The sequence below is a fragment of the Sesamum indicum genome, linkage group LG5 (assembly GCF_026168435.1).
Source record: "Sesamum indicum cultivar Baizhima isolate 11 linkage group LG5, ASM2616843v1, whole genome shotgun sequence".
Lineage (NCBI taxonomy): Eukaryota > Viridiplantae > Streptophyta > Magnoliopsida > Lamiales > Pedaliaceae > Sesamum > Sesamum indicum.
The window spans coordinates 3,287,590-3,300,115 of record NC_142661.1 but is presented as its reverse complement, the minus strand read 5'-3'; the positions used below and the strand labels follow the sequence as shown (position 1 = coordinate 3,300,115).

The 12,526-nt window shown below is 32.3% G+C and overlaps 2 protein-coding genes and 1 long non-coding RNA gene across 3 annotated transcripts; 1 reads left to right on the top strand and 2 right to left on the bottom strand.

Annotated features, from left to right (window-relative positions):
• Nucleotides 1–526: 526 nt before the first annotated feature.
• LOC105162551 (heat stress transcription factor B-3) lies at nt 527–2,956 on the bottom strand. The gene is made up of 2 exons (XM_011080608.3): nt 2,658–2,956; nt 527–1,262 (listed from the first exon to the last, which is right to left on the bottom strand). Exons 1-2 carry the CDS (start codon nt 2,895–2,897, stop codon nt 810–812), a joined length of 693 nt encoding a protein of 230 aa, XP_011078910.2. The 5' UTR covers nt 2,898–2,956; the 3' UTR covers nt 527–809.
• On the top strand, nt 2,726–3,310 carry LOC148788020 (uncharacterized). The gene is made up of 2 exons (XR_016065569.1): nt 2,726–2,866; nt 2,952–3,310. It is a non-coding gene; the product is annotated as an uncharacterized LOC148788020 (long non-coding RNA).
• Nucleotides 3,311–6,541: 3,231 nt separating this feature from the next.
• On the bottom strand, nt 6,542–10,892 carry LOC105162552 (P-loop containing nucleoside triphosphate hydrolases superfamily protein). Its single transcript, XM_011080609.3, has 8 exons — nt 10,585–10,892; nt 9,997–10,101; nt 9,712–9,789; nt 9,269–9,410; nt 9,095–9,165; nt 8,569–8,665; nt 7,451–7,671; nt 6,542–6,956 (listed from the first exon to the last, which is right to left on the bottom strand). The coding sequence occupies exons 1-8, from the start codon at nt 10,753–10,755 to the stop codon at nt 6,714–6,716; spliced, it is 1,128 nt and encodes a 375-aa protein (XP_011078911.1). The 5' UTR covers nt 10,756–10,892; the 3' UTR covers nt 6,542–6,713.
• Nucleotides 10,893–12,526: the final 1,634 nt, after the last annotated feature.

Here is a 12,526-nt window from a genome sequence, read left to right as displayed (position 1 = left end):
TAACTTAAGTATGTAATGCATTCAATCCATCCAAAAAATTTCCTTGAACAATTTAAAGACGTGTTCGTAGTTCTCTAGGTATCAACATATTTACTAGAACACGACACATGAACACTAAATGTGAATGGCATGACATAACATAAAAGTACATACGCTACTGCCAATTTGGTTCAAGGAAAGTCAATTTTGTATCGAACTCAACAAATAAATTAAGTTTGCTGCTCGTCAAAGTAATTGACTTTAGAAATGGCTTCCAATCAACTCTTTCAATCTCAACCTACTCCTCATCAATTTTGTAGCTTCAATCCCGTGACGGGGAAGTTTCTAATTTGAATTAGGTTTAATCAAACATAAACTAATTTTACAACAGATATAGTAATTAGTTTATAATTCAAGAAGAGTAACTATGTCGTCGCTCATTCAATTTCCTTGATGTGAAAATTTTTAATTAGAACTAGGTTTGATCAAACATACACTAATTACATAATAAATATAATATTTAGTGTATAATATTCAAGAAGAGTAATAACTATATTGACCGTCATTCAAATTCATGACGTCAAGTTTTTTAGTTCAAATTTGTTCCGATCAAACATAAACTAATTAATTACATGATAAACATAATAATTAGTGTACAATTCATAAAGAGCAACGGTATTGATTCTCCCAACTTTAGTTTGGATAAGAATTTGTCTTAATTTAAACCCTTGATTTCCAAATTCACAAGTATCAAATAGACTTTTTAGTAGAATCATCCACCCAACCCCCCTAATTAAAACCTAATTCTCTTCTTCTCCATATATATGACATTATTTATTATTACCGGCTTCAACCTCCAACTCCAACCTCACACCAAAGAGCTTCGGACCCTCACTGCAAGTTTCTTCAAGTTCATCAACCCCCCTTTGATCTTCTCTCTCTAAATGCCCACCGTAGATTGCCGCCAGATCAACAAGTCCTTTGCATCTCTTCTTCATGACGGCCAGCTCCGAACTCAAGAAGCCGTTCTCTTGCTTGAGTCTTTTGTTGTCGAGAATGAGGGTAGCTAATTCTGATGACGATGAAGTTGATGACGACGACTTTTGATCATCTTCCTCAATTTGACCTAATTTAGCTGCTGCTGGTTGGACTTGTACGTCAGGCTGTGGCTTGTTGGACGATGATGACTTCCTTCGACGAATCTCACAGAGTTTATCTCTGTCGCCTCTCCGGAACTTGTCGTTGCTGAACTCCCACCTGTTTGTCGCTACTTTGCGGAAACCCTATTTTTTATTTTGTATATTTATATATATGGAAAAGGGAAATTATATGTATCCATCCAACAACAAAAACAAAATGACAAATGAAAACAAATCACAATAATTGTTATATGCATATTTTCCACTCGTAATTAAACAAGGCCAAAATGTTTCTAATCCATAAAATCTGGGCATAATTTATTTTGATACCGCAATTATAGTAAATATCACTTGTAATCCCATAAAATTCATCAGTACGTATTTTTAGTTCTAAAAAAGTCACATGCGTTGTGGTTTTGAAACTAAAAATGTGTTGTAATTTTGATACTAAAAGTATCACCTACTATAGTTGTGGTACCAAAATAAATTCTTTTCTTATTTTATGAAATTAAAAAAATATTTTGCCCATTTTAGTCCTGTAATTTTTATAAATTCAATTTAATCGTCCTGTAATTTCACACTAAATACAATCAGTTAAGCTGGTCTTCTGCACCTTTGTTTTATTATTATTATTATTATTTTAACAAATTTCGACCATTTTTATTCTCAATGTACATATTATAGGAAAAATTACTAAAAAAAATTCGTATAGAATTAAAATTATTAAGTCCTTATGCGTACTTAGAAGACTAAAATTATAATTTTTTTTATATGATATATATATTTCATATTCTTCCTTGAAAATGAAGAGAATATGTAATGAGGAAGAGGGTGTGCATATATATATTTATTTAGGTGGTACTCATCATCAAGTCATGATGATGATTTCAATAGCTAGGAATGGTGACTGTAGATCAAACGGTTATTCCACGGTCCAAATCATTCTCCTACATTACCACATTCCTTCACATATAAATTAAACCTATTACTCAATTCATTTATTTATAGATAAGTTTTGAAACTTAAATCTTTGACCCTATCACTCTTGTCTCCATCCTCCATAACACACTCATAATTACATTCATAATTATATTAATATTTTAATAAATCGAACATGATTATATTAATATGACTAAGAGTTTACTCACAGACAATGAGATATATATTTGTCTGACTCAAACCCATGACTTCGAATTTATTCGTAAAATAAGACATCATTTCTGAATCTAAATTGATATTACAACCCTACCCGTATTCTTGATGCAGTTTCAATTAAATAATTAACTAATCGTAATATCTGTGCTATTTATTAAGAGTTCAAAATCGTAGCTAGATTCATTCCTAATTTTGGTAGAAATAATGTAAATAATTAAAATTTCCTTGCATATACTTATAATTTCGTTTACAAATAACCACAAGTTTTAATTAATTAATTATGATAAATACCAAAATTAAAAAGGAAAAGATATAAATGGAGAAATTATGAAATAATAATAATAATAGAGAGACATATTGAAATAATGATTATAACGTACGTACATAGGTGTTGAGCTGCCTGACAAAGCTGGAGAAATTGCTGTGCTTGAAGAGAGTAGGAAGGAGGTCACTGGCGAACTCCGCCGGCTGCCACACCACAAACGCCGTGCCCTCGCCGTTCCACGATATCACGCCATCCGTCGCCGGATCCTCCACCAGCATGTACGTTTTCAGCAGGAACGGCGGCGGCGATGCCTTCCTCACGTACTCCAGTAAAATTCGATCGCTTTCACACCCCATCATATATATATATATGTATGTATAACCTATTATTTTCCCCCTTTGCTTTATACGCAGTGATCTATTTTTGGAGAGGAGGAGAAACAGAGGAGAGATTGTTGTTTGTGTGCGAGAGAGAATTATATATAAAACTAGCTAATTAGTTACAAGGTGGAGGCGGCGTGGTGGTGGGACGACGGCGGAGAAGAGAAGAAGGGCGGTTAGAAACTCCCAACCCCAGCAGTAGAAACCCAACACCACTCCACAGTTCATGAGAAATTCAAGAGCTTTTCCCGTCGATCGATCGACTCTCTTGATCTCTTCTCACCAAAATCAAACAGTACGTCAACTGCCTTTTCCCTATATTTATACACACACTCACACACACACACACTTGCTAATCATCAATGAAAAATACAAATATTATTTTTTTTTTTACAATTGTGCTCTGTTTCAAGAAATCTAACAGTGATAGAATGGATGCTTCCATTGAAACTGAATTAGAGAATTTTGGTATGAGCAATTAATGGGTGGGGGTTGTGGGCTGGACCACTTCTACCTATGTTTTTTTCTCGGCACACATCCAATTTATATTTATATTGATCACTTCACGTTTTTATATTATTGAAATTTCTGTGAATTATAAATTTTTTTATTTAATTATGTTATAAATATGTCATATTTTTCGTTATTGATACACAATTTAAGAAGTGTGATCAATAACACGATAATGTAATAATATTTTGGAATTTCTCTTTAAATTTTTCATAAATAATTATTATTTGAATCCAATTAGGTGTGCTGATTTTGTCCACATTTCTTAATAATAATAATAAGAAGGTATCTAGAAGTTGTGTCGTCATGGTCTCTTTACATGTGATTTTGTCTTCCACCCACAAGTCTTTGCTGCTTTGGATTTTTCTTTGTTAAAAGTCACTTTTATTGACTTTCCCCTCTTCGCTTTTTCTCTTTTTCTTTTCTCTTTTTATTTTCTTTCATAAAAATCATAAAATTATTAATAAAATCTTACTCCAATAATAAGATTGTGATTTCACTTAGATTTTCAGGCTCCTTACTTAAAAAATTCTTGAAAATAATATCATAATTTGCAAAAATGTCTCATTTTTCAGTCTTCATGTCAACTTTTGAAGAAAAAAGCTATCAAAAGGTGACAAGAGTATTGTATGTAAATTTATGACACTATTTTCAAGAATTTTGTAAACAATATAGGACTATAACTGTATAGAGCGTAAGTTATAGGACCAAATATATATATATTCAGATTTCACTATCAAAATTGCGGCTTTATACTCTAAAAAATATGAGCGTACGTCTAATTTTATAATATTTTTTGATTTCTTATTTCTTTAAAATTATTAATGAATTTGATTAATTTGTGATATTTGAATATATTGAATGAGACAAATTTACAACATTGGTCCCCTAATATTGGAGTATTTTAAGTTTGATCTCACGCTTTATGAAATTTTATTTTTTGCCTAGTAGAAAGTAAGGACATAACCCATATGATCTTCATGAACGTTAATTAGTGACTTTTTAAAGGAAAAATCACAATGACATTCATATGCATGTAGTAAAAACCCAAATCAATCATTCCATTAGTAAAGTGAATTTCTAAACCCTAAATCATCCGTTTATTCTCTAGAAATTCTCCCCAAATCTTCGTCTTCAAGTATTTCAAACGAAAAAAACATTGATGATTTGGAGTGATTTCGAAAGGACTAGCAAATAATTTGGAGGCTATGAATTCTTTTTACTGCTATGAGTATTGATTTAACTTTTTACTGCACGTACACAAGGATGATGTGATAATTTTTTTCACCAAAAAAATTCACTATCTAACGCCTACACGAAAGTAACTTGTAGTATTGTGTTGTTAGTCTCTGACTTGGAGTAAAAAAAGAGTAAATTTACAATGTTTTTGGACTAAAAATGCAAATTTCATGAAACGTAGAACCAAATTAAAATGACACATTCATATGACACCAATATTACAATTTTGCCCATTGAATCATAACTCTCTCTATATATATATAAAGAATCGTCATGTATATACAATTTTTTAATGTGAATTATCTTTTTACTCCTAATTAATTCAATTTTACATAAAAAGTCATCGTATTGCACCCCTTTGAAAAAAGGTTAAAATTTTACTTGACTTTATTCCAAATCGTCGTGGAGTTAAATAAGTAGGGATGATAAAAAAGAAAAATTGAAATTTGGTAACATCAATTAGTAAAAAAAAGAAGACTTTTGAACTAGATGGATGAGTCAGCAATTTAATTTAGTCGTAAAAAGTATTAAAAGTACAAACTATTACAAATTGATGAAAATATCTCTTAATTATGTAGATGTCTGTATACTTGTATAGTAGTTTGTAGTTTATTGTCTTGTTTGTTCTGTTAGTGGTGTATTATATGATGCAATAATTTATTATTATTTAAAAAAAAAAAAGAAACTCGAGACCTGGAAAAATAGGTTTCAAATGTTATCCTTCCAACCTGTACTTTTTTTTTTTTTGTTGGTGGGAGGGTTTGTTTGAAGTATTCAAAATTGGAGGCCGGCCATGAAAACATTTTACAAGTAAAGTAATTCATCATGGATTAATATAATTATATTTCATATATAGTCAATTACGTCTTACCAAACTCAATCCCAAATAAAATAATAAGAAGCAATTCATAATAAAAATATATATATATATGTAGTGGCGACTTGGATTTTAAAACAAATTATATTTTACAGTAAGCTTTTAGAGACTGTATGGTCATCAGCCTCATCACTTCTTCTTTCTCGTCTCGTTCCATTCGACCACGTCATGTGTTGTTTGATTGTGAGATAATTTTTCTCGTCCAAATATAAAATTACCTCAAACACATTTCACCAATCTTAAGAAAATAAAATCAAATAACTTAATTGTATAAAAAGAGAAAAAATCAAACTAAAAAAATTATATATTTCTGCCAGCACCACCATCAAGCATATACGTGCATTTCAATTCATGCCAATATTATATTTGGCTTGTAATGTGAAGTGATTTATCTGCAAATCAAGCATTAAATTTTCTTAAAATTTTCTCCTTTATCCTCCATTTTTCAAACTTTTTCTCCATCTAATTTTTTTAATTTATTTATTTATTGTTTTTGTTTTGTAAGATGTTTGGGGGACAAAAATTTCACTGATCCCAAAATCGCCCTTAGCCACATGTATACACACGGACGGAATATTCCATCATTATTCTCTGAAAAATACAAAATGCAACAAAATCAAAAGATTGGGTGGAGAAGATTAAAAAAAAAGATTGGGAGGGCAAAATGCAAATCAACCCCAACTTTGTATCTGCATTTTACCCATTATATTTCCAGTCTTACTTAACATCTTTTACACATTGAAGTAACTATCAATATTACACAACCAATCACAACCTTGTATCTCAATCCCACTGTTTGTTGCCAATGCCATGCATAATTACCAACTCAACTTTGATTGTACATTCAAAGTTCCGTTTGTCCTTTTTTTTCGATTTTTGCTAACTTCAGCATTTTGCATATTGCAAACAACGTTATAATAAATTAGCAAAATGGAGATGCATCAAGGATGATGTAGAAAGCTTCAAATTTATCAATCTAAATGTCCGGTAAGCGTAATTGATTTTGTAACAAGTTGCTGTATCCACAGCAAGTAGGAGATATTTCATTTCAATAAATTGTACAATCTCTTCGGAAGGTTAACAAACGTTGCATGAGTACAACTTAGCTCAAATATAAAGAAGAAAATCTAAAAGTTATGTAGCATATACATGAGGTTTCAAACTGTAGATTAATTGGCAACAGGTACATCATCAAGGATGAAAGGACCAAGTTTACCTGTTCTAAACAATGTGATGAACTTCTTCGATATAATGGTTCGAGCCTCTGAAGCTTTATGGGGTATTTTTAATGCCTTTTGCAGTGCTTCAAACTGCTGCTCTATAAGATTTCCCAAGTCACCTTCGTCCTCCAAAATTCCGTTGAATTCTGCCATTGTCCCATAAAGTGCCCCTTTAACGTTAGTGACAATATCCTGCCAAAGCAAATTCACCAAGGTTGTGCACCAATCACAAAGTAGCTAAAAGAAATTAAAGAAATTTGAGATCATTTAACTAGCATCTACTGGATAGCATCCACCAATGAATTATTTGGACAGATTTCCTGTGAAACAACCTCAAATGAAAATAAGATAGTCACCAAATTCAATGAAGTTCATATGGAAAATCATGAATAGGCTGTACAAAATCAACGATGTGTCTTTGAAGGTGCTAAACTCAGTCCCGAGGGGCTTATTATCTCATCACAGTGTATAGGCTCCTCTTGACACTTTTCCCACACGGTTTAATTGCTCTTTAAACTTTAGTGAGGGTCCTTTTGTATCTCTCCGGGTATGCCCGGAGTACTCTGTAAATATTACTGGATGAATGAAAACTTACATTTCACCCAAAAAAAAAAATTAACGATGTGTGTGCATGAGAATAGTCTTCCTTTTCAGTCTGTCATTATCTCCGTACGGTTACGGCTTACCTCAATGTAGTGAACATCAGATTTATTAGTAGGAGGTCTCTTCCTGTTTGGCAAAAGATCTTTAATATTATAATCGGGTTTGTCAACAAAATCAAGATGACGCCCTTCAGTTTCTCTATCTGTTAAGTGCCTCCAATGGAGAGGAGTGCCTCGGGTGTTCAAAACTGCGAGTAAGTATTGGGCAATCCGCTCTTCACCAACTACAGAATCCTTCACAGAACCTGCAGAAAATGTCTGTAAACTTGATGCAATGATAATGATTACAAGAAGGGAAGTCACAATTAACTTGAACTTGATTTGAAAATCAGAGCAGTCATGCAGAAAAAAGAAAACTTCTATTTTTATTTTGCCTGACATCTTAAGGTAAATTAGATGGTAGAAATGCCAAACATACTGTATCATAAGTAGGTTGAGTAATCAAATTAATCCAACGCAAAAGAATCCTCATTTCTGTTTCAGATGATTAACCATAGGACATTTGGGACTATCCAGCTAACCAGACAAATCTTAAATGGTCAGCATTAAGAGTAATCTTTATATATCATCCCTCATTTTGCTCTCTCTACCCTTTAGCCCTTTACAATTGCTTAGAGAATCTGCATGCCAACAATTTGGTATTTCAAGGACGTCTACCCCCCGCGCCCGAACTCTAATAGATAGGCGTATTTCTGTCTTAGTTCTGTCTATCAGCTCCACAACACACATAAAACATAATCCCTTTTTTAGCTTCATTATCAGTCGTTGGCAGCACCATCATTATTGTTATTATAATTGGATATTTCCATTTGGGGGGTTGGTTGGGACAGGGGTTACAGATATTAACAAAGACGTAGATCATTTAAAAGTCCCTCATTTCAACTCATTAGCGAACAGTTCACAGAGAGATTGTGAGCTTCATAATGACATCTTGAACTTTTAGATAAGTAATCTGTAACTACGAGTTCTGGAAAGGAAGGTCCTAGGTCTAGGTCTTGCTGACGTCCATTTGCTTTGCCTTAATAAAGTGATGGTCTAGACATGAAATATTAGTTCATTTTGCCTGCTAGTTAAAATGTTTAAGTTAACTAAGATAAAAAAGAACTATAAAAGAAAATATGGACTTGAAAAGAATTTTGAACCTGCAGCTGCTAGCTTCAAACCAGTTTCTATGTCTGGGATACTTGGAACCAACACTCCTGGTGTATCCAAAACGTATATGCTAGGTTGATGGGCAATCTGCATGCAGTTTTATATATAAGTTAGCATGCCTACAGGGCAACAGAAAATTGAATAAATGAGAAATAACAAGTGTCCAAAGCAACAACTATAAAATTCTCATAATAAGGTCTGACCGTCTGAATCTAAACCTCAACAAAAATACAAGATATGTTAAAATAACACCATCCATTCCCATGGATATTGATGGTCAAACAACTATGACCGGTTATTTAGATCTGATTCGAGTAATATTAAGATCTCTTGAAAAATTATGTTAAAGGGAGATTGCAAATGTATAGTTTGGTCGCCGCATAATATGGACCATCTGTTTCACTTACATCCCTAATGGATTTCTCCCTTAGATCATGCAAGTAACTCAACTTCTTTATTATAAAGACAAAACAGATTGTCCACAAAGCAAAAGCACATTTTGGCAAACAGATTTACCTTGAATCCCGCAATATCTTGAGTAACTCCAGGTAACGGACCTACTGTGGCTCGCTTTTTCTTCTCCTGCACTAAGAGGGAACTAACACTATCATCACTTGCTTAGAGATTCAATGCCGACAACTCTCAGCATGAGGGCCCGACAAAAAATAGTAGTAGAAACCAAAATCTCACCTGGAAAGCGAGCTGATGCTATTTGATGAATGGAATTTATTAGAGCTGACTTGCCAACATTGGGAACACCAACCACCATAACAAGGAGAGTTGGCTCCCTAGAGATAACCTCCTTTAATTTATACTCCACAAGATCAAGAAGCTTTGACACATCAATCACAAGTCAGAACAAGCTTGGAGGAAATGTAAGATAATGAGCTTGACAGGTAAAGTGAGTTCACAAGCATTTATGAACATATTGAATCATATACCAAAGTTGAATCTAGAAAAGTTAGATGCTTCATATTGACAACCGACTGAAAATACTGTCTCATAAAACAAATCGCGCTACCATATCTACAATAAGGCAAACATAAATTGAATTGGCAAACCCAATTCAGAAGTGTGCTTTTTACATATCACGAAATAACTATGTAACAACAAAAACAAAAAAGCTAACCGACCTTTTTAACAGAACTTTTGCTGTGTGCATTTATTGGAAGACAATCTTGTTTGAACGACTCAAAATAGCGGATCCATTTCTGCGGAACATTCAATAAGCAACAAATATGATTCTCATTCCAACAAAATCATTTGTATAGAGTGGCTCTGAGAATCTAACTTCTATAAAAGAAAACCTAAATCTTGGTAGAATAAAAATCACATAGTTACCAATGAGAACACCTGTGCGTGGATGTGGATGTGTTGAATGGATGATATACAATAGATAAAAGGAAAAAAAATGTTACATGCATTATGTTGGGGTTGGCCAGATCTTTCTTATTGAGGGCAATAACCCGCCTTTTTCCTGCCACCATAGGCTGCAACTCTGCATTTGCAGATGACAACGGTATCTAAACAAATTTAAAAATAGAAAAAGTGTGTAAGAAACAAAAAATTGTCAAGAAATAAGCAATTTTGTTGAATTTCCTGAAATAGTAAAAACAACCAATTCTATGCAAAGCAACAAGTTACTCAGGATTCAATCACCTCATGATTAATTTTTACAATCCCCTCTTGTTCACAAGTCTCATTAACATAGCAAATAAAGCTTGACCAGCCACTTAACCGAAAAATTCTAAGCTCATTCTCTTCCAAGCTATTTCACCTCAATAAATAATTAAACAAGTACGCTTGATTAAAAATAAAATAAAATGAATCATACTTGAAAAACTTGTGATATAGCTCAACTCAACTGATTTACATCCCTACAAATCACAACGGCAACTACGCAGAAAACGAAAAAGAGCATACATTTATCAAGAAACCCATGAATTACATTGAAAACTACTCTTACAGAAGCAACAAACAAGTGATAAATCTTCGGGAATTCTTACCCGGGCATCTCGAACTTCGATCACGAGGTCGGAGACTTTGAGGCGGTCGCGTATGGCCCGAGTGGCGGCCGCCATGTGTCCTGGGAACCAGTTAATGTTGCCGCCTCCTTGAATGAAACCCATTTCACCGATCAAAGATCCTTTCTTCACCATCCTTCTCACTGTCCCCATTCTGTATTCTCCAATTCCGGTGGGTTCTATATTGTGATTGAAAAGCTTAAACCCTTAATGTGGATTGGGGATTTCTCCCTAAACCCTTCGGCTCTGTTTTTACATATTTTTTCATTTTAAATTTAAATTTGTTTAACGCTGTTCGATTTGGGCTCTTCAATCATTGCCTTATTGGACAATGTTAAAGCACAAGCCCATATTTCAATATTACACCTACTTATAAATACAAAAAAGATAAAATTACGACGACCTCCCATCAAATTTGATATTTTTATAAATATTTTTTATTATTTAAAAAATTATAAATACTCCATCATTTTAATGATCACTTAAATATTAGTTCAATTCATTAGTTCTAGTTAGATTTTCATTCATTTTATACGGTGAACTGACCAAAATGACATTGTATTTATAAATTAATTTTTTTTATTTTTTAAATATTTTTCATCTGACTCGTCTTTTTTATAATATTTTTTATTTTTTTAATAAAAAAATACAACAAAGACGATTTCTTATATAGTTACGTGCAACCTCAGTGAATACTGTGGGCAAGTTTTTAAACAATTAAAGAATATTCGTAATTATGTCAAATTTTAAAATAATTAGTAATTTACTCTTACAAAAAATAATAAAAATAATTTACACTCGTCATGCAAACAACTGCATCATCATCTTTTCCAATGTTCTAATTATAGGTAAAAAAAACAATTTATTTAAATATAATTAATCACGTCGACAATGAGACCTACCCATACCTAAAATTTCCTCGTAAAAATTCCAACTCTATTCAGTGAACTAGATTAGGCCACGTCTTGTAAATATCCTATTGAAATAAAATAAGAATTTTTTATTATCATTGGTTAGTACAGATAACCATGTCATCAAACATTACATGTATATATTTAAATATAACTCATCCCAAGTACATATTTAGTCCCCAACTCCTGACACGTTTTGCAATTTTTAATGTTTTTTTTTTTGTTTTTGTGATGAAATCTTTCTGGGATTTTTGATCCAAGAATTTTTTGTTGTTTACTGAAAATTAGATCCAGGAATTTTTGTTCCATGTGGTATGCGAAAAGCGTCATGACTGATTCGATAATATATGATTCATTTTTATGTACATAACGTCTGTGTATATATATTGAATAAAGTATGATATGAAATATAATTTGTAATAGAAATCTAATTCGATAAATTATCAGGTTTGGATTTAAGAACGATTTTTTTTTATTTTATTTTGTGAATTTGGTTTTGTAAATATGAATGCTTTGGCTGATCTTTTACTTGAAGGGTGAATAAAATACTTTTCGATTTTTTTTAAAAGAAAAAAAAAAGAATCGGATTTTGTGTTTTCTCCCGGATCTGTCTTGGATTCACTCTGAACCGGATTCTGAATGATACTTAAATATATATTTTATTTATTTAAGATTTTTTTAACTTGTATTACAAAATAAATTTATATTTTAAAATAATAAAAAATTATATTAGATGTTTGTAAACCATAATTTTTTATTTTTTTTGATAAAATTACATTAATTAATTAAAAAATAAAAATTTAATCGGATTATGTGGGTTAGGCTCGTCATATTTGGAGCCAAGTTCGGGTGGACTCTGGGTCCAACTAGAAGTGGAGCGGGGGATCTGTAATCGAGACAAGATACGTTTCTAGCTAGTTTGCAAAATTAAAGTAGAACGAGTCTCGAGTTCAATAAAACTCGTCCAATTATCTCAATATTACATTTAGAGTCAACTACTCATCAAAAGGTGG

Excerpts from the sequence above, each read along its gene's own strand:
- LOC105162552 (XM_011080609.3), bottom strand. The coding sequence starts at position 10,755 with ATGGGGACAGTGAGAAGGATGGTGAAGAAAGGATCTTTGATCGGTGAA. Across the intron at positions 10,102-10,584 it reads TCGAAGTTCGAGATGCCCGG|ATACCGTTGTCATCTGCAAA; the intron begins GTAAGAATTCCC and ends AAATTTGTTTAG. Across the intron at positions 6,957-7,450 it reads CTGATGTTCACTACATTGAG|GATATTGTCACTAACGTTAA; the intron begins GTAAGCCGTAAC and ends TTGCTTTGGCAG.
- LOC105162551 (XM_011080608.3), bottom strand. The coding sequence starts at position 2,897 with ATGATGGGGTGTGAAAGCGATCGAATTTTACTGGAGTACGTGAGGAAG. Across the intron at positions 1,263-2,657 it reads TCAGGCAGCTCAACACCTAT|GGTTTCCGCAAAGTAGCGAC; the intron begins GTACGTACGTTA and ends AATAAAAAATAG.